Here is an 18,438-nt window from a genome sequence, read left to right as displayed (position 1 = left end):
CAATATTTTAAAAACGACCACATGCCAAAGTAGTCCTGCGAAAGGAAATGACAGTATTTTTGTGTAAATAATTTTTTGTGGGATATCCCTTAAGATGGCGTATGGAAGAGTTGCCTCACAATTCATGAAGAATGAAATGTTTAAACAGAATATGTGTTGTATAATTTGTTTTAACGTGAGCTGTCTTGGGAGAAAGGTATTAGAATAAATAAATAGAATAATTCTGTCAAAATGATGGTATGACATTGAATTTGCTATATCATTCAGAAGTAATAACAAACATAGGTAAACAACAAGACACCTCAAAGGAGCTCAAAATGATCTTCATAACTTAGTGAATTTGAAGGATAAAAGAAAACAACCCAGCATGAAGCATTTAGTATGTTCACCTCATGCACTGAGAAGCTGATTAAGACATTCATCCCTTAAGAAGCATAGCATACTGAATATGTCATCCTGGTGTGTGTGTGGTAGCACATGGAATGATGGGTTAACACTCTATTTAATTTTTCTCTCTCTCTAGCTGAAATACAAAGAAACCTTTAACCTTGAAAGAGGTCACTACATTGGTTCTGATGACACTCCAGCCCTGAGTCATTCTAGAGATATGGCTAAACTGTACAGTGATGTAAGTTTCTTGCTGTTCGTGTATCTAATAATGAAAACTCAATGTCTCTTCGTGTTACTACAGGGGTAGGGAACCTCAGGCCACTTGTGATCCCTTCCAGGCCTGAGATCCTTCTCCACCTTCTCCTTGATTGCTTAATTGCAACAATCCTCTTGCTTGTGCATGTGTAGAAAGCCCTGACTTCTGCACGACTGGAATGTAGCCTACTGTACAAAAGTTGGCCTACTGTTTTCACAAAATTAGGAAGTGTTTTTTCTTCAATGATAAAGTTTCAGGCTTCTGGGTGAACAGCACATGGAGGATATTGTATGAAAATAGGTGCTACAGTTAGGGAACTTTAGGTCTCTAGCTTAGGCAGGTCCCCATCTACTAGCTTCACCCATTGGGAAGGTGCCATATCTTAGTGGTACAGCACTAGGACATAGTGCAGAACATCTTTGGTTCTGCTCCAGGGAGCTCCAGGTATAGCTGGAAAGAACATCTCATTGAGACCCTTGAGGGCTGCTGCCATATATAGTTAGACATATAGTAGACATATAGTAGACAACCCTGTGAAGGTAATGAAAATTAAATCAGGGAAGTATTTATATAGTGTTGTGCTTTGGAAAAATTGAAAGAGTCCGAGATTGTGCTGTAGAGAATGCATAGTGGTTTAGTTGATTTGTTTTTGCTCTTCATGATTACATTTGTTGGAAAACATCCTGCTCATTTATATCCCATTTACACCTTTTGCCATCTAGAACCTGTACAAGGATTCATGGGAATCCACCAAGGCCATTGGGTACACTCTGCCTCCAGACTACATCCCTATTGTCGGTGCCAAACATGCCGATTACATTAACAGCGAGGTAAGTGTGACCCTTCTTTCCCTCATTAACTACTTTGCCACTGTTTGCTTGTGGGGCTGCTATGTGTCTTATCTAATGTGTCCCATGTTTGCACTTCACAGCTCAAATATAAAGAAGTGTATGAGAAGCAGAAGGGCCATTATCTGGCTGGGACACAAATAAATGATTTCCCAAGTGTTGTCCATTCTCTTGCTTTCCAAAAGATAAGGAGTGCGGTAAGTAGTAGTGTTGTTGTTGTTGTTGGGTGGGGCTCTTCCTTGAGTCTGAATAATGTGGAAAAACCAAACTTACATTTTCCATCTCAATCTCCTGATTTCTAGCTGGCCTACAGGAAGAATTATGAGGACACCAAGGCACACATTCATATCCCAAGCGACATGATAAACCACGTGTTGGCTAAGAAATGCCAATACATCCTTAGTGACCTCGAATACCGAACTTACCTCCATCAGTGGAACTGTTCACCTGAGGAGCATGATGTTATTATGGCTAAAAGAGCCCAGGAAATTCTAAGCGACGTATGTATTTCCCCGATCAAATTAAGAACCATTTCATTTGCTATAGAGAAGCAGGAAAAGGTGGTGTTGTGAGTAGCTTGCCCTTTTGTTTTACAAATTGGGGTAGTGTGGTTCGTGAAGAAGAAGCATCCAACCCAAATCTTGCCGGACCCATAAAGTCATAGGAAGGCATTGGGCAAATCACTCCTCCTATCTCAGCCCAATGGACAATTTGATGAAGGATAGGTCTACCAAGTGCTAATAGCCATTATGCCCAAATACCATCTCAATGTACAGAGGCGGTGTGGCACTAAAATTCCAATTGTTAAGTGGAGGAAGGGAAACCCTCAGGAGAAGGGCTGTTGTCTCCATGCCCTGCTTAGAGACAACAGAAACACCTAGTGGGATATAGGATAGTCAACCTTGATGTGATCTAATTAGGCTCTTCGTATGATTTTATGCTTTGGGGAACAAGGCTGTAGTCCAGGCTTTGGCCGGGGGTGGTGGTGCTGGATTCTTCACCAGCACATGCCCCCCCCCTCCACTCACCTGCCAAACAGCCATGAGATGAAGAGTTGCAAAGGTAGAGAGGAGCCGAACTGGCCCAGGATTTGCTGGATCCTGAGTTGCTCTCACATCAGGCATGTTCCAGGTCCAGTTGCTATGGCAGCCTGAAGCTGGTACATGAATGAGTCCTGATCTGCTTGCTCCACCTTCTGCCACCACCGTGAATGGCTTGGTTGCAGCTGCAGTGGTTGCTCTGCAGCGGCAGGTTTGGACAGCAGCCTTAGATGATGTATGTAACATGCTTGAAGAACTCTATAGCTCTATAGAAATACTAACTGTTATTCTAAGAGAATTCTCAAAGTGGGAATGGTAGTAGTCATCTGGAACCCGTGCAGGCAGCCCCAGAATACACGTAAATCTCTTATATCACTTCCACTCCTCACTTTTCTGCACTGGACCAAAGCATTAGTATGACTGGAGATGTTTGAAACAATGCATAATGTGTTCATTGCATTTGTGTGTGTCCCCCCCCCCCACTACTGTCATGTGCAGGTTGTGTACAAGGATGACTTAACATGGCTGAAGGGAATTGGATGCTATGTGTGGGACACACCTCAAATCCTGCACGCTAAGAAGTCTTATGATCTTCAGAGTCAAGTAAGCAAATGGATCTTGCCTAATACAGGGATGGTGGTGGTCCTGGAACTGGGAACCATGTCTCTCTATAAGGTTTCTTTATTTGATCAGTTTGGGGTTTGCACCATTTCCCATTCATAGAGGTGCTAAAGAATATTGGGTAGCAGGATTAGGAAAGATGCCTGCCTCAGGCCTCAGAGATCTCTTTTCAATCAGAGTCATAGACAGTACTGAACTACATCCTGACTCAGTATAAGACAAGTCCTTAGAATTGTTGGAATTTCCCACTTGTGGATAAATGCAGGCATAAATTCATTAAAATATGGCAGCGGCCATCTTTCCTTCCAGACAATAAAGCAAGCTACTGCACTTAAAACAGCTGTTAGCTTCCTTGAAAGTGCTAAGTGCACTAACTAACATTTTTTAAAAAACCACACCTGATTAGTAGCACGTTTCTATATTAAGGCGATTTATTCCCCATACCTGCCAAAGGGACATCAAAGAAACCAAAGAAGGAATCCCATCGCTACGCAGTGTGCTTAGAGTTGCTAAATAATCCAGTGTAGCTGTTCTCTGTCCTAATGCCTTCTTTTTGCCTTGGTTTCACAGTTGCTCTACACAAAAGCAGGAAAAGACAATTTACAGAACTACGGTGTGGTTATGGACACTCCAGTTTATATAACTGCTATCGAGAGTGGCATCAACGCTAGCGATGTGAGTCATTCTCATCCTTTCCTTTGCCCTGGTTCATTCTCTTCCCTTCCCTTGAATTGTAAAGGGAACTACAGTAATGACTGAATCTGCCTTTGATTATAGGTGAAATACAAAGAACAATACCATAAAATGAAGGACCAATATACCACAGTTTTGGAAACAGTTGATCATGATAGGATTCAGAACCTCAAGCACCTTTTCAGTAGTGTGAGTGTTTAAACTTTATTTTCAGGGGCTAATGAGATGGGCTGTTTTTGGGTGGTGGTTTATCTTGGAATTCTTTTAGCTATAAGTACCTGGGTATGCTAGCCAATATTTATTTCTTCCCTTCATATGGTGTCAGGGAGGCTTAACCAAAGTACGGAGCAACAATGCAGAGTGCTGTACACAGATTAGAACTATTTCAATTAAAATTCACAGTACACAGGTCTCTGATTAACAGCATATTGCTACTGCTGTCTGAGGACCCAGCAAAAGGGGAATGTTTTCACCTGACGTTGGAACACAGCATGACTTGGGGCTAGCATACCTGGGTTTACATCCCTACAATCTGGCATGCCTCTTGAAATTGCCACCTGTGGCTAATCACAATACACTTAGGAGAAACTGAGGTTTTTCAGCCCTGCTCCAAAAATTATGGAATTTCCCCATCCTGAAGGATGACAGACCAAGCCTGAGCTTGATGTTTAGTACTGAAATTTCTTTCCTTTTGGATTGCCTTTTCTAAGTTGGGGCATGGAAGGCCATGATTTTTAGTATCCATTTTGTTTGTGTGGATTTAAGCAATTGTTTCCTTCCCTGACTATGTGAAAGAACGTGTAGCTCTAGGCCTTTCTGCTTTAAAAGGCAGAAAAGGTGTCTTAATATTTGGTTCTTACTCATGGTTCTTACTGCTTTGGGGCCTCATAGAAGATGACTCTAAAGCAGCTCAAAATATTTGGGCTTGTCTACACCAGAGCAAAATATGGATCTGCACCTTCCTGTCCCCATTAATAACAAGGGCATCTACATGACATCTTCAGCATCCCAACATTTCCTCAGATCTCCCCCCCCCCTTTAAATGTGGGATTTTTAATCCTTGGATTTCAACGTTTCCCAGGAGCAGAAAGCCCCACATTTAAAAAAGAGGACAGGAGAACACTGAGATGGGGAGGACGTTCTGTAGACACTCCTACATTAATGTGGAGACAGGCAGGTGCTCCAGTGTGGACAAGGCCTTAGTGTATAGTAGCATATATAGACCGCAGTGCTTTGATTCTCGCCTCTACAGAACCTGTACAAGGATGCCTGGGATAAAGTGAAGGCCACTGGTTTCACATTGCCTCCTGATGCTGTGCCATTTGTCCGTGCCAAAGAACTGAAGCACAATGCCAGTATTGTAAGTGTACCCAAGCAATACATTCCTAAAGATGTCGTACGAATGATGTATCATTCTAAGTAACTTGGATTTCCATTTTCTTTTTCCGCATAGGTAAAGTATCGAGAGGAGTATGATCGGTTTAAAGCGCTTTACACTCTACCCAGAGGGGTTCAGGATGATCCCAATACTGCCAGATGCCTAAGGGTTGGCAAGCTGAATATTGATGTAAGGTTTATTTCTGATATAACATCTAATAAGAAAAGTGCCGTCTTACACTTTTTAAATCATATTATTTCCGTTAATAGCTGGTTTTAGATACTGAAAGGCTATGTTATTTAGCACCCCTCACTTCCCCAAGAGATGGGAGTGCTACAGGATTTAGTGTTCATTGGAAGAGAGCACGCTGGGGACTTATTGTGCCCAGAGGAGAACTTATTGGAAGCAAGAGACTGCCATAGTGGTCAGCACAACCACGAGTCATGCATCATATTCACAAAGACAGCAACTGCCCAGATTTCTGTAGCCTCCTGCAGGCTGCTTTTTGCTCAGGCATAGTTCAGCAGAAGAACTTCCAACTCTCTGTCTCTCTTAACTGCTCAAACTGCAGCATCATAGTTTTCTGCCCCTCTACCTGGTGATGGGTTGGGAAAAGTAATTTCAATTCATTAGCTGTATCCATTCAGGGAAAGTCAGCTGATCATTGCAGGTATCAGATAATCAGCTTAACAAAGGGTGATTTACCCAGGAGCTATAACAATATGTTGATATAGGTCACCTTCATTCACACAAGTGCATGTAGATCACTAAGGGCCAAACTAAATGTACAGGTACACAGAGTTCCATAGTGTGACATCAATGCCAATTTTTCTTCCCACCTCCTGCCTTGCAGTCCATCCCAAGCTCTAAATCTGCTCCAGACATTCTCCCAAACCTTCAGAGCAGATTTTGAAAGCATATGAAGAGCATATTCTATTAGTGGTATCTGTTCTAAAAGAAGGCAGGTGCCATTGGATTTCATTATGGGTTGGTTTCCCCGTTCTTACGGATGGAAAAACCTGGGATTCTGAGCAGAAGAATGGCTGGAACCAAAAGGGTCAAGCAGGCACTCCACTCTGCTGTTTCTCCCCTTAGAGTTGTAGTTTCCTATGATGTCATGCTTGTGCCAGAATGTCACCCTTCACGTGGTTTAATATCTTATTTATATTTCCCCCCCATTATTAGGAGCTTCCCATTATTATTATAAAAAAATACTGGAAGCTAATATTCTGGTCTACTCAGATACGACTTCATGAATTGTTTGTTAGTTGTTAGCTAACTCATGGGATTGTAATTTGTTTTAGACTGTTTTTAATATATAATTTTTTAGTGGTTGTAACCTGCTGTGGGACCTTAGGATAAAGGGTGGGTAAGAAGAAATAATTGTAGTAGTAGTAGTAGTAGTAGTAGTAGTAGTAGTAGTAGTAATTCTATTTTACCCTAGCGCTTATATAGAGAAGGCTATGAAAAGAACAAGGCCAAAATCCATATTGCACCAGACATGGTGGACATAGTCTCAGCTAAGAGCACTCAGAAGAAAGTCAGTGAAATCGATTATCGCATCCGTCTCCATGAATGGGCCAACATCCCAGATCTTCATGCCAATGCTCTTGCTCGGAAAGTCAACGACCAGCTGAGTGATGTAAGTCTGCAAATGATACCAGGTCTGCCTTTGGAAAAACTATTATATTTGCACATGACAGGAAAAGGAGCATTAATGGTGTGACAAACTACATCTATAAGCTTGCAGGCTGTGTTCATTGCCTCTCGACCGGCGTCAATCCCACACCCCTTTGATTGCTGATTGGTGGATGCAGGAGAAGCATGCCTTCAAAGGGACAATTAATTGGGCTTTTAACGAACAGAGAACCTTTCAGGGTTTCAATCTGGAAGTTTTTGCAGTAAACATTTTCAGTTTTTCATGCGCCTGCTGTCTGTGTGCAGACAGACAGACAGACATTGAATCAAACTGCCCATAATACAAGTTGTATTACTAGGACTAAATAGGAACTGGCTGAAAAGCAGGAATCTGAGGAAACAGCGGGTTGTTGAAAAAAGGAGTGCTTAGAAAATCGAGCAACATAATGGCAGCCAATAGAAATTAATTCTAACGCTCTAAGCTGGTTTCCATTATGTAGCAAAGTTTTGATCATGATTTGTGTATAATGAATGTTTGCTATGTTTTGCTATGAAATTCTCACTCTTCTCTATTTTTAATCCAATACCTTAGATTGTGTACAAAGATGACCTCAACTGGCTCAAAGGCATAGGTTGCTTTGTCTGGGACACCCCTGAAATTCTCCATGCCAAACATGCCTATGACCTTCGTAATGACGTGAGTACAACTGGTGATAGCAAATTGCTTTGTTCTGAAGCTTCCTTCCTAGCTCTCCTTCAAGCTCCTCTTACAGCTCTTTTGGGGGCATGGTTAGTAGGTTGAATTGAAAGCTGACTGCTGTCTGCTTCATGTATTTTATATCGGACTGCACTTTTGTCAGTCAGCCTTGCACACTTTTGCCACTCGGTAAAACATACATAATGCAACAATCTGCTATTTGTTTTCATTTTATTTATTTTTTTGCTGTGGTTTACCTACTATAAAAGCAGAAGCACCACTGCTTTAACAATAAACTTAATTATCTCCTCTGAATTCAGGTGAGTTAGGAATACACACATCTCCTTTCCCCTCTCTTCAACTTCCTTTGATTTTTTTAAAAAAATGCTAATTAACTGAATGCAGGATACAATAGTCAGCTGATAATGTTTTGTGCCACTGGGGAAGTGGTAATTCTGTATTGATTTGTTTTGGATGTTTGTATGTGATGCCAATAAAAGGTTTGATGATGATGATGATAAGGCAAGACTGAAACAATGTGGCAGCCTTATTGTTGTTATCATTCTTGCTTCTTCCTCTTCTTGGAGTTTTACTTCAGCTTCTTGGGAAGTTGGAGGAGAGGCTCTTATTTCAGGGCAGCTGCCAGGTATAGCTGGCATATTTGAGGAGTGGTTGGTTGGAGTGCCTTCAGAAAAGCTGCCGAATGGGTGGGACATTTGACAAAGTCAGTGGTGGGAACGAGAAAGGGAAGGTTCAGGTGCTTTCTCTCTCTCTCTCTTGTAGTTGAAATACAAGTCAAAGGCCAAGAAAATGGAAAGCAACTACACCGTGGTCACCGACACACCTCTCTATGTTCAGAATGTCCAGAGTGCCATGAATCTGAGTGAGGTAAGGCTCTCCATTTCTGTTCACCGCAGCTTCATCATAATATTTGTCGTCCCCCCCCACACACATTTCAATTACGCTCTCATTAACAATAGTAGCAGTGCTTTAGTAACGCACATCAAACCAGCCAATTAGTTAGTAGGCTATGTATCCTGTTCAGAGATTCAGTCAGCATTCATAGCCATCCCCCCACCTTAATCACCAGATCCAGTTTACAGTTGTACGCAGATTCCTATTTTATTTGTGGTTTTATTATTTAGTTATTTATTGCATTGGTGGCTCACCTTTTTCTCTGAGGAACTCAAAGTGGTGTACTTGGCTCTCACTTTTCCTCCTCTAATCCCCACAATACCCCTGTGGTTGGATGGTGCCTTTCCTCTACCCCAGCATTCAAGTGTTTAATGTGTAATGTTTTATTATGGTTTTATATATGCTGGAAGCTGCCCAGAGTGGCTGGGGCAATCCAGTCAGATGGGCAGGGTACAAATTACTGTTACTGTTACTGTTACTACTGATACTCTGCCTTCTCCAGATGTATGCCCAGCTCATATTCAGCACATAAGCTTTTACTGTATCATTCAGCATCAGTTTTACATTTTCTATGTTCCTTAGGCCGTTTACCGCCATGACTATGTGCACAATGTCAAAGGGAAATACACTCCAACAGATAAGACGGTGGATTTGGAGCGGGCAACTCATGCTTACAGGATACAGAATGAAGTAAGTGCTGGGGCTGGAGCTACCCCCAGATTTTTGCTGCTTTGTGGGTGGGGTTCAAGTGCATACTTGAAAATTCAAGTTGAGCAATTATTGGTGTTCTTGTGCAACAAATCCATTAAAACAACAACCACCACCCTAGACTTTTTGTGGAAAGGAAAGCAACAGGAAGTATGGGATAGTCACCGCTTGACACAATATCACATAACCACCCCCAAGCAAATGAGAATGCATGCTCAATACCTAATTGTGAGGGAATGTATTCATAGTGTTGAACTTCATTGCAAAATCAGTATTTAAACATTGTCATGAATTTTCTTTTCTTTTTTTTTTTGGCAGGGTCTCTACCGAAAAGCTGGCTGGCATGCACTTCCCACTGGATACAAACTCCCACCAGATACCCCTGGTTTCAAGCATGCTAAACATGCCCAATACCTTGGCAGTTATGTGAGTGGTGGATCGTTTTTTAACTCATACTACTATTCCAAATAAATATAGTTGCATAAATAAATAGATACCTGTTCAGTTACAAAAACTGTGGTTGCAATCTTATACTTATTGAAAACATGGCCATATAAGTTTTATATTATTTTATAGAAATGGGAAAATGCAGCAAAACCATAGGATCTTGGGGGGTGTTAATAAGGCAAGGCAAGGGAATGGGGAGGTATCAGGAAATGGGCAAGAGGGCTTAACTACAATCCTAGATACCTTAAAAGTTAGCATGGATGTAAGTATATATTCATGTTCTGCTAAATGGTATGACTTCATTTTTAGGTTCTATTATAAACAGCTATTGTGTCTAAAATACATACCTTTCTGATTTTTTTTTTTTGGTATGATTTCAGCTGAAATACAAGGAAGTCTATGAACACATCAAGGATAAAGGTTACAATTTTGGACCCAAAGCTGTTCCGTTTGTAAACATAAGGAAAGTCAACAAAATTCTCAATGAGGTAATGTGAATAGTATTTAAGGAAACTGGCATTCATATGGTACTTGATGATGCAAATATAAATAAATAAGATCCCTGTTGGAATCTTATGCATCTCATTATAAAACCATGATATGATTTTGTCATACACTCAGGACCCCATGTTCTGTAAAATGTCTTCATAAGCATATAAATTTTTTATAGTTAATGACTTAAATGTAAATATAGTTTGAATGATGACTCTCCCCTTATTATAAATGTTTGTTATTGGGGTATGTAATGAAAGGGGCACACTTAGACTGATCGCATGAGATCAAGTGTGAAACACTCTTTGGTTCCTTCTTCATGGGCTGCTACAACTTTCCTGATTCACTACCTGGGTCTGGGTGGAAAGAGATGCAGAATTATGGTAGTTGTATTCTCCCTTCTGAGGTCAGTATATTTCCAGGCTCCTGCCTTGTTACAGGTGGTCAGTGTCCAATGTGCAATTCTAGTCACTCTCATTGAAATCTTAGAGCCTGGCCAAGCTGGCCAAGCAATGTGAACAGAGAAGATCCCATAACCAGGCAAAAACTTACCGTATTTTTCGCTCTATAAGACGCACCAGACCACAAGACGCACCTAGTTTTTGGAGGAGGAAAACAAGAAAAAAAATATTCTGAATCTCAGAAGCCAGAACAGCAAGAGGGATCACTGTGCAGTGAAAGCAGCAATCCCTCTTGCTGTTCTGGCTTCTGGGATAGCTGTGCAGCCTGCATTCGCTCCATAAGACACACACACATTTCCCCTTACTTTTTAGGAGGGAAAAAGTGAGTCTTATAGAGCAAAAAATACGGTAACCAATTTGCTCCAGAGTGCAAATTAAAGGAGCATACTTACTTGAATCAGCAAAAGAAATAGGAAGTTGTTTTGCAAGAAAGAAAACAAATGTTCGCTGTCGAAGGTAGACTTTGCAGCACAATCACATGTCTGCTCAGAAGTAAGTCCTACTGAGTTCAATGGGGCTTACTCCCAAGAAATTGCTGTTGCAGTCCAAACCTCTTTTGCACTGGGGGATTGGATTGGGCTGAGGTATCCCTCTACTCAGATCTGCCAGCCTCCATTCATGGACTGATGCCAGCCTCACTCTGATGGTGCAGAGCAGCATGTTCTGCCGACTGAATGGGCGGGTGAGCAGAAGTACTGCCTGCAGGATTCCCAGCAGTGGTAGGCAGGCCATGGAATTCTAGATCAGGGTGTCTTTTGTTTTATTGGTTTCAGCACCATGTGCAATAACTCCTTCTCTTTTGTTACAGAGGCTCTATAGGGAAGTATATCACAAAAACAAGGATAAGATTCATACCACGCCCGACACGCCTGAAATTCGCCAAGTGAAAACGAACCAGGAATCCATCAGTGATGTATGCCTCTCTTATACATTTAAAAATAAATAAATAGATAAATTCCAGTAATGTCTGATGTGATGGGGGAAAAAATCACCCTAATTCTCCACCCACCTCCTTTGTTTTTGTATCTCAGCTGATCTACAAGACTGACTTCTTCAAGATGCAGGGGCACATGATTTCCTTGCCATATACACCGGAGACGATACATAACCGTTATGTTGGAGAGATTACAAGCGATGTAAGCTTTTGGGCTTAGTAGCATTAGTGGCTCAATTCCTACTCTTATTTAGTTTCTCTCTCTCTCTCTCTCTCTCTGTGTGTGTGTGTGTGTGTCATGCACACATTCTATATTCTTTATCATCTTTTCTTTGCCATCTTTTAAAACTATTCAGTTATTGCATAAGTATTCAAAACACTATGATTATAACACATAATATGATGGTTTATTTATGTAATAGATATGGTATTACATCCTTATCATTGTTTGGCAGGTTAAATATAAAACTGATCTTCAGTGGCTGAGAGGCCTGGGCTGCTTCCTCTATGATACCCCTGATATGGTCCGTGCTCGACATTTGCGCAAGCTCTGGGTATGTTTCTTTTTCCATGACTATCTCTGTTGGACGACTCCTTAATTTTTTGCTGACAAATAATCAAGAGGTGAAACACTGCCATTTTCAAGTGTTGCTTTTTGTTGTCTGTTTGGTTGGTTTGACTTGATTTAAGTTATACCTTTTTATATTTAAAAGTGAGGTTCTTTCCCACTATAAACTGTGAATTGTACTATGCTGGGCATGAGATCAGACTAGGCAATGCCATACCAAGGTTTATGTGTGGTCATTAGATATGCTGTGGACATTGTTCTTGGAAGTGAGGCCCTATCCTTGGTTAGATGTGTTGGGTCACTTTATCCCACAGCAGTCCTTTGTCATAATGTTCATTAGTAGCTAAAAGTGCCACCCCATCACTGACTCTGTTCACGCATCACGGTAAGACATAAATCAGTCCCACTTTGCTGTGCTTTGCTCCACAATTCCTGGCTTCCTGTTACATCCAAATCAGGGTTTATGGTTTGTTTTGTTTCCAAGAAACCATGATATCTAGCCAAGGCTTGTCCTTGGCTTACTGGTTGTGCTTTATTGGAACAAAACAAAACAATGATATCTGGAATTATGGTTTGTTATCTCCTAGCACAAGCCAGAAGGAGTGAGCAAAAGCAAAGTCAGCTTGATTTGGGTTGTGCATAGTAAGCAGACTTGCCATGATGTCTGAACATGGACGTTGTCCTTTGCAAGTAGCAAGAGTGTGCAATCAGTGAACTTAACACCTGCAAACTACATGTGACTTGCTCCCATTCCTGTGTTGGCTTCTGCTGGTACAACTGGACTAACAGAACCACTGTGTGTGCCAAATCATGAGCTACAGTTTCAAATGTGTGTGCTGATTAGTATCTCTTCCATAGCACACCCTCCCCCACTTCCTTCCTGTTTACAGCTATAGAGAAGCAGATGTATCAGAGGTAGATTTAGGGGAGAGCTATCAGTATGGTTGCATGGGGTGCCACAGCTATTATGTAGAATGGAAGGTGAGAAGTAGGGGCAGGTGGAATTTTGGCATCCCACTGAAATTTGAGGCCCCAAGATTCGCTACTGGATGTATGGGTGCAGATTTTAAGATATTGTTGTTCTATGCTTAGTGGCTTGGCTCTAATGTTTTCTACAGAAGCCATCCTAATGTGTTTGAATGGATGTTACGTTATGACCCACTTACAAAGCAACTAAAGTGATGTTTTGCGTTGTACTACTAACCTGTACATTCCAGAGATTCTTGTGGAGTTATAGCAAGGGGCTGTGACTTCATTAGTCTTCTTTGTTAGGATTCAAAGTTTTATTGTTGGGCTGATGGAGACTGCATGTTCTTTTGACACAAGCACATTTCTTTTTCAGTCTAATTACGTCTACACTGAAGCTGCAAAGAAGTCACAAGATAAATATCGTGTGGTTCTGGACACTCCCGTCTACAGGACCGTTCAGGAGCTGAAGACCCATTTGAGTGATGTAAGTTTGATGTTCTTTAATCCTCCTGCACTGAAATTTTTTAAAGTGAATTTAAAGGGATGCTTGGATCGTTTTAAGTGTGCTTCTACGGCAGCTGCTCTAAAGTAGACTTGCAGATGAAGAGAAGTTCTTTGTTCTTTAGCAAGAGACCACAGTTAAGGTTCATGCTATGCAGAATATTTTGGCTGAACTAGTTTTACAGCCAGCAGCAGCATATAAAATAATAGGATTATGATTTGCAGTAGAACTGCAAAGTTGGAACGAACCACAAGGACCATCTAGTCCACCTACAATGCAGGAATCTTTCACTCAATCTTTCACTTGAACCCACAACCCTGAGAGTAAGAGTCTCATGCTTTACTGACTGAGCTGTGTGAGGTGGAGGGTGTGTGTATGGAGCTTCAGGCACCCACTAGCAGCGCTGCCACTTGCTGGGATGGGAATAGGGCAGTGAGAGGCAGCAGTGATGTCAAGGGAGCTCCAAGTTCATAATGTAAGAACATAAGAAGAACCTGCTGGATCTGGCCAATGGCCCATCAAGTCCAGCATCCTGTTCTCACAGTGGCCAACTAGATGCCTGTGGGGAACCCGCACAAGAACACCAAGCTATTGAAACAATATCTTGTATGCAGCGATTTGTAGATTTTTCAAATAGCTGTCATAAAGCACTTGTGGAGGGTCAAGTCTTCTAATCACATTGGGTGATAGTCAACACGGATTCACTCAGAGTTGAACCACAGAAAGTAGTGGATGTGGCTATGTTAGATCCAGCAATTTCAATAATCTGCTTTCAGTAAAAATGACAATGGGGTGTGATAGGCTTATGCCAGTTCAGTTAGCGGTAAGGACAGAGTCTGTCAGTCAACCATATCAGACTTCCTTCTGCTCACTGTCAGCTTATTAACTCTCTTTGTTTTCTAATACACTTGTGCTGTAAGGTTGGCTACGGAAGACGAAAGTGCATTGTTGTTTCTCTTTCTAGCTTGTGTACAGAGCCGCAGGCAAGGAGCAAAAGACCAAGTACACATCTATCCTCGATACACCAGATATCAACAGGGCCAAAAGAGGGCAAAAACTACAGAGTAAGGTAAGAACCATTACTGAACAGAAATGAAGCTGGATAGTACATGTGGAATTCTCATTCAACAATGCACAACTCTTTCTATATATTTTCTGGGGCGTCTGATACAAAGCAATCTGCAGTTGCCCATTCATTATAGAAGCTGTCTTTGTGATAGCATCATATCCTTAACAAATGTTTCCACCCAAATTAGTAAATATTGATAGGTAATCAATATGTGCATAAACCTCCATTGCACTTAGGGGTGGATGGACGAATCTGTCAGCTTTGGTTTCTGTCTGTTTCTCATATTTTCCAAGCTTAAGTCCAGTTTTCCATATTTATACCTCAATTTGCCCTTGCATGAATATGTCAGCATCTTAGCGCACATTTCTCTTGACACATATGTTTTTGCAATGTTGGGCCTGTGTTTAAATAACATGCGGAGCCAAACTATGTCTTGGCTTACGGCAGCCACAGGAACAGAAGAGGAGCAATGCAATTGCAATCTCCACTCTGGGAACCTGCATGCCTATGTGTGTTGAGCTAAGCCATGGTTTGGTTTAGTGCTGGGTGTGAACCAGCCCACTATTTGGTAGGAAAACTCCATTGCAAAATTCAGCGAAGTGCTGCTTTCAAAGGATAGCTGTCTTTGGCTTTGTGTACAATTTGAGGAAGTGAGATTTAGTTAATTTCACTTAAAAATACTAACTGAACTGAATTTCTCCCCCAACACTAACTGTAATATTATTGAAACCTTGTCAAAACATAACTCTGGCACAGTTCTCCAATCTTCTTCTAATGTTGTCAAAGTCATAAGGCAGTGGTGGCCAAACTTGGCCCTCCTGCTGTTTTGGGACTACAACTCCCATCACCCCTAGCTAACAGGACCAGTGGTCAGGGATGATGGGAACTGTAGTCCCAAAACAACTGGAGAGCCATTTTGTAGTCCCAAAACAGCTGGAGGGCCGTTTTTCATTTCCAGTAAGGAATGAAGAACTTGACAGATCTTGTATGGTCTCCTAGAGCTTATGCCATGTGACTGCAGCACCAACTGCCACTGTTGAATCTGTTCAGCACAACAAAATGGATATATTCAGAACTCTTCCTCCTCCCATCAATATGTGCTTTGAAACTGTGTGGATACAATTACAAGTCATTTCCTGTCCTTTGTCATAGCCTAGATTGTTTCCTGTGCTTTGTAATTGTCCCCATTACCTAGTAGATTATTCAGGGTGTCTGCCACCTCCAGGAATGTTATTTGTCTTAATTGGGAAAGAGATAAAAATACTGTTATACAATGCAGCAAGGAGGATAGGTGAAGAAGCACCAAAGGTGAAGGGCTGGGAAACCAACTTTTAAATTTTATGTTAAATTTAAATTAATTGGATGTTAAAATTTTGAAAATCAATAAAAATTAATTGGGGGAAAAAATAAAGTTGAAGGGGCTGTGGCTCAGTGATAGAGCACATTCCTTGCGTGCAGAAGGTCTCACCAGCATCGTTCATTAAATGGTCTAAAGATAACAGGGCAATAAAGGATTTCTTCTTGAGACCTCAGAGAGGTGCTGCCAGTCAGAATAGATATACTGAATCAGGAAGAAAAGTACACTGATTCAGTTTGCAAAAAGCAGTGAGCGAAGGACTGAATCGCTTATATCCAAGGTCTCTTGTGTGTATGGAGCATAATTTGACAATTTATGGTTCTTCTCTTTCTCCAGTACTTGTACGTCGAACTTGCAACCAAGGAAAGACCCCATCACCATGCTGGGGATCAGACACCGGCCTTGAAACTTGCTAAGCATGTGAAGGACTTGGTTAGTGAGGTAAGACTGAGCACCTTTCCTTCTCTTCTTTTTATTACTATGGCAAACAGACTGCACACTCCAGACCATTAAAGTCTAGACTAGACAATGGGTTTGGCAAACACATTAAATGCAGTGTATCAAAACTGTTTTACAGAATCTTTATTAAATATGCTGTTCATACGTGTTAAGCCACAATCTAGCTTTGTTTTTATTCGTTTACTTTTTGCCTGTTTAGGTATCAGTTTCTTCTATACTGTTCATTTCCGGGGGTGGCGTCTAAGTGAGAGGTCATCTGGCACATGTAATTGGATTCAGCGGTGGAGCAAGCCGATTGGGAATTTGAGGCAGCATGTGTGCCTTGCACCTAGGGGTGGGGCCAGCTGGGGTAGGATGCTCCATGGGGCCTCTGAGGAGTCTGCCTGCCTCATCCCACTCAGCTGCCCTACAGCTGAGGGGGAGGCAGTGGGAAGACCATTTGGGGCAGCGCAGAGCCACCACGTCACTCCCAGGAGAGACACGTGGCTTGGGCACACTGCAGGCCCCACGATGAGTGCTGCCCAGCATTTTGTCACCCCCCTCAGTGGTGACAGCCGGGGCGGACTGCCCCCACCGCACCCCCTTCCTCTGCCCCTGATTGGATTACAGTTCCCATCATCCTTGACTGCTGGCCATGCTGTCTGGGGCTGATGAGAGCTGTAGCCCCAAACAGCTGGATGGCACCTCATTGGAGAAGGCTGATTTAGGCAAGCATCACAGAGGAGGGAAGGGCACACATGGAAATGGCAGGGAGATTATCTGCATATTAGGGTGGTATGCTTTGCAATTTGCCAGTGAATATACCAGCCGCAGACCTCTAGCTGACTTTATTGGAAGGAAAAACAAATCATTGACATGGTGAATAAATTTACTTTAGTTCACTCCTACATCAGAGTGTCTTTTTAAGTGCCCAGTTGCATGCAGTTAATGCTATATCACACAAGCACCTTGGTGTACTTATTTTTTCTTCCATCCCCCCTGCTTAATTTAGAATAAATACAAATCCCAATATGAGAAGCTGAAGCACAAGTATGTAACTGTCGCTGACACACCAATCATGATTAGAGCTAAGAAGGCCTACCTGAATGCCAGTGATGTAAGTATCTGATGAAAATGGGATGGTTTGGTTTTTTTTATGTGGTTTAGATCTGAATGTAGAGTAATGTTCAGGCAAGGTCTGTGAACTGAACCTGAAACCAGTGAGAATTCTTCCAGATCATTTACTTATTGGGTTATTCTCTAGCTCTGTATGGCTTACATACTCATGGTGCATTTTTTTTTAATATGGAAAAGGGATCAAAAGAGTCAGCAGCCATTAGACAACTATTCATAGTTCTATAACAGTTGTGATGGAGTTCTTCCCGAGAAGCAGTGGCACAGAGGAGTGAGCCTACTGCACATAAGATCAAGTTTCTTTGGTCTGACATTCATATGGAGTCTATTTCTCATTGCCTGTGAAATCTTATATACTAGCATAATACAAATAATACATTAAAAATCTGTATAAATCTGTCTTGACCCAAGATTGTTGGGGTAAAAATCAGCATCATACTAATTTGTTCCGTCTCTTCTCTCCTCCTCCTGGGCGCTAGGCTGTGGGTTCCCTCGATGCTCCAAGGCAGATTTAGGAGAGGTGGGGGGCATGCACAGGGAGGGGGAAAGCCCCATTGAACTGGTGGGAGCCCTTGCACTAGGTTAGTTGAATCTGGCTTCTTGGGTTTTATCCAGCTAAAACATACTCAGAGTAGACTCACTAAAACCAATGGACTTTAGTCATGTTCGCTGGTTTCAGTGGGTCTGCTCTGACCATGCTTCAGTTGGACGCAACCCTTTCTGTCCACATGGATACTTTTGAGTATAATTGTGTTGGCAGCAGAAGAAGAATGAAGAAATTGAGGAGGGGGTTTGAGGAGTTAGATAATATGGTTTCTTGATCTGGACTCTTGTCTTGAAATAGACAGGAGAATATGCAAAACTCGGGTTATAATAGAAAGTT

The 18,438-nt window shown here is 41.8% G+C and overlaps 1 protein-coding gene across 47 annotated transcripts in view; it reads left to right on the top strand.

The window, feature by feature from the left end:
- NEB (nebulin) overlaps positions 1–18,438 on the top strand; it is a 159,335-nt gene that overhangs the window by 92,992 nt on the left and 47,905 nt on the right. For all 47 annotated transcript variants that reach the window (XM_077936143.1, XM_077936200.1, XM_077936195.1 and 44 more), the window contains 22 exons: positions 524–628; positions 1,369–1,476; positions 1,578–1,691; positions 1,797–1,994; positions 3,033–3,137; positions 3,726–3,830; positions 3,933–4,037; positions 5,101–5,208; positions 5,302–5,415; positions 6,671–6,868; positions 7,457–7,561; positions 8,345–8,449; positions 9,059–9,166; positions 9,503–9,610; positions 10,012–10,119; positions 11,393–11,497; positions 11,616–11,720; positions 11,974–12,072; positions 13,429–13,539; positions 14,522–14,626; positions 16,320–16,424; positions 17,434–17,538. In XM_077936143.1, the coding sequence (XP_077792269.1) occupies positions 524–628; positions 1,369–1,476; positions 1,578–1,691; positions 1,797–1,994; positions 3,033–3,137; positions 3,726–3,830; positions 3,933–4,037; positions 5,101–5,208; positions 5,302–5,415; positions 6,671–6,868; positions 7,457–7,561; positions 8,345–8,449; positions 9,059–9,166; positions 9,503–9,610; positions 10,012–10,119; positions 11,393–11,497; positions 11,616–11,720; positions 11,974–12,072; positions 13,429–13,539; positions 14,522–14,626; positions 16,320–16,424; positions 17,434–17,538 (2,529 nt within the window). The remainder of the gene's footprint in view (positions 1–523; positions 629–1,368; positions 1,477–1,577; positions 1,692–1,796; positions 1,995–3,032; positions 3,138–3,725; positions 3,831–3,932; positions 4,038–5,100; positions 5,209–5,301; positions 5,416–6,670; positions 6,869–7,456; positions 7,562–8,344; positions 8,450–9,058; positions 9,167–9,502; positions 9,611–10,011; positions 10,120–11,392; positions 11,498–11,615; positions 11,721–11,973; positions 12,073–13,428; positions 13,540–14,521; positions 14,627–16,319; positions 16,425–17,433; positions 17,539–18,438) is intronic.

Source organism: Podarcis muralis, chromosome 1, assembly GCF_964188315.1.
Source record: "Podarcis muralis chromosome 1, rPodMur119.hap1.1, whole genome shotgun sequence".
Lineage (NCBI taxonomy): Eukaryota > Metazoa > Chordata > Lepidosauria > Squamata > Lacertidae > Podarcis > Podarcis muralis.
This window is presented reverse-complemented; position numbering and strand designations above follow the sequence as displayed.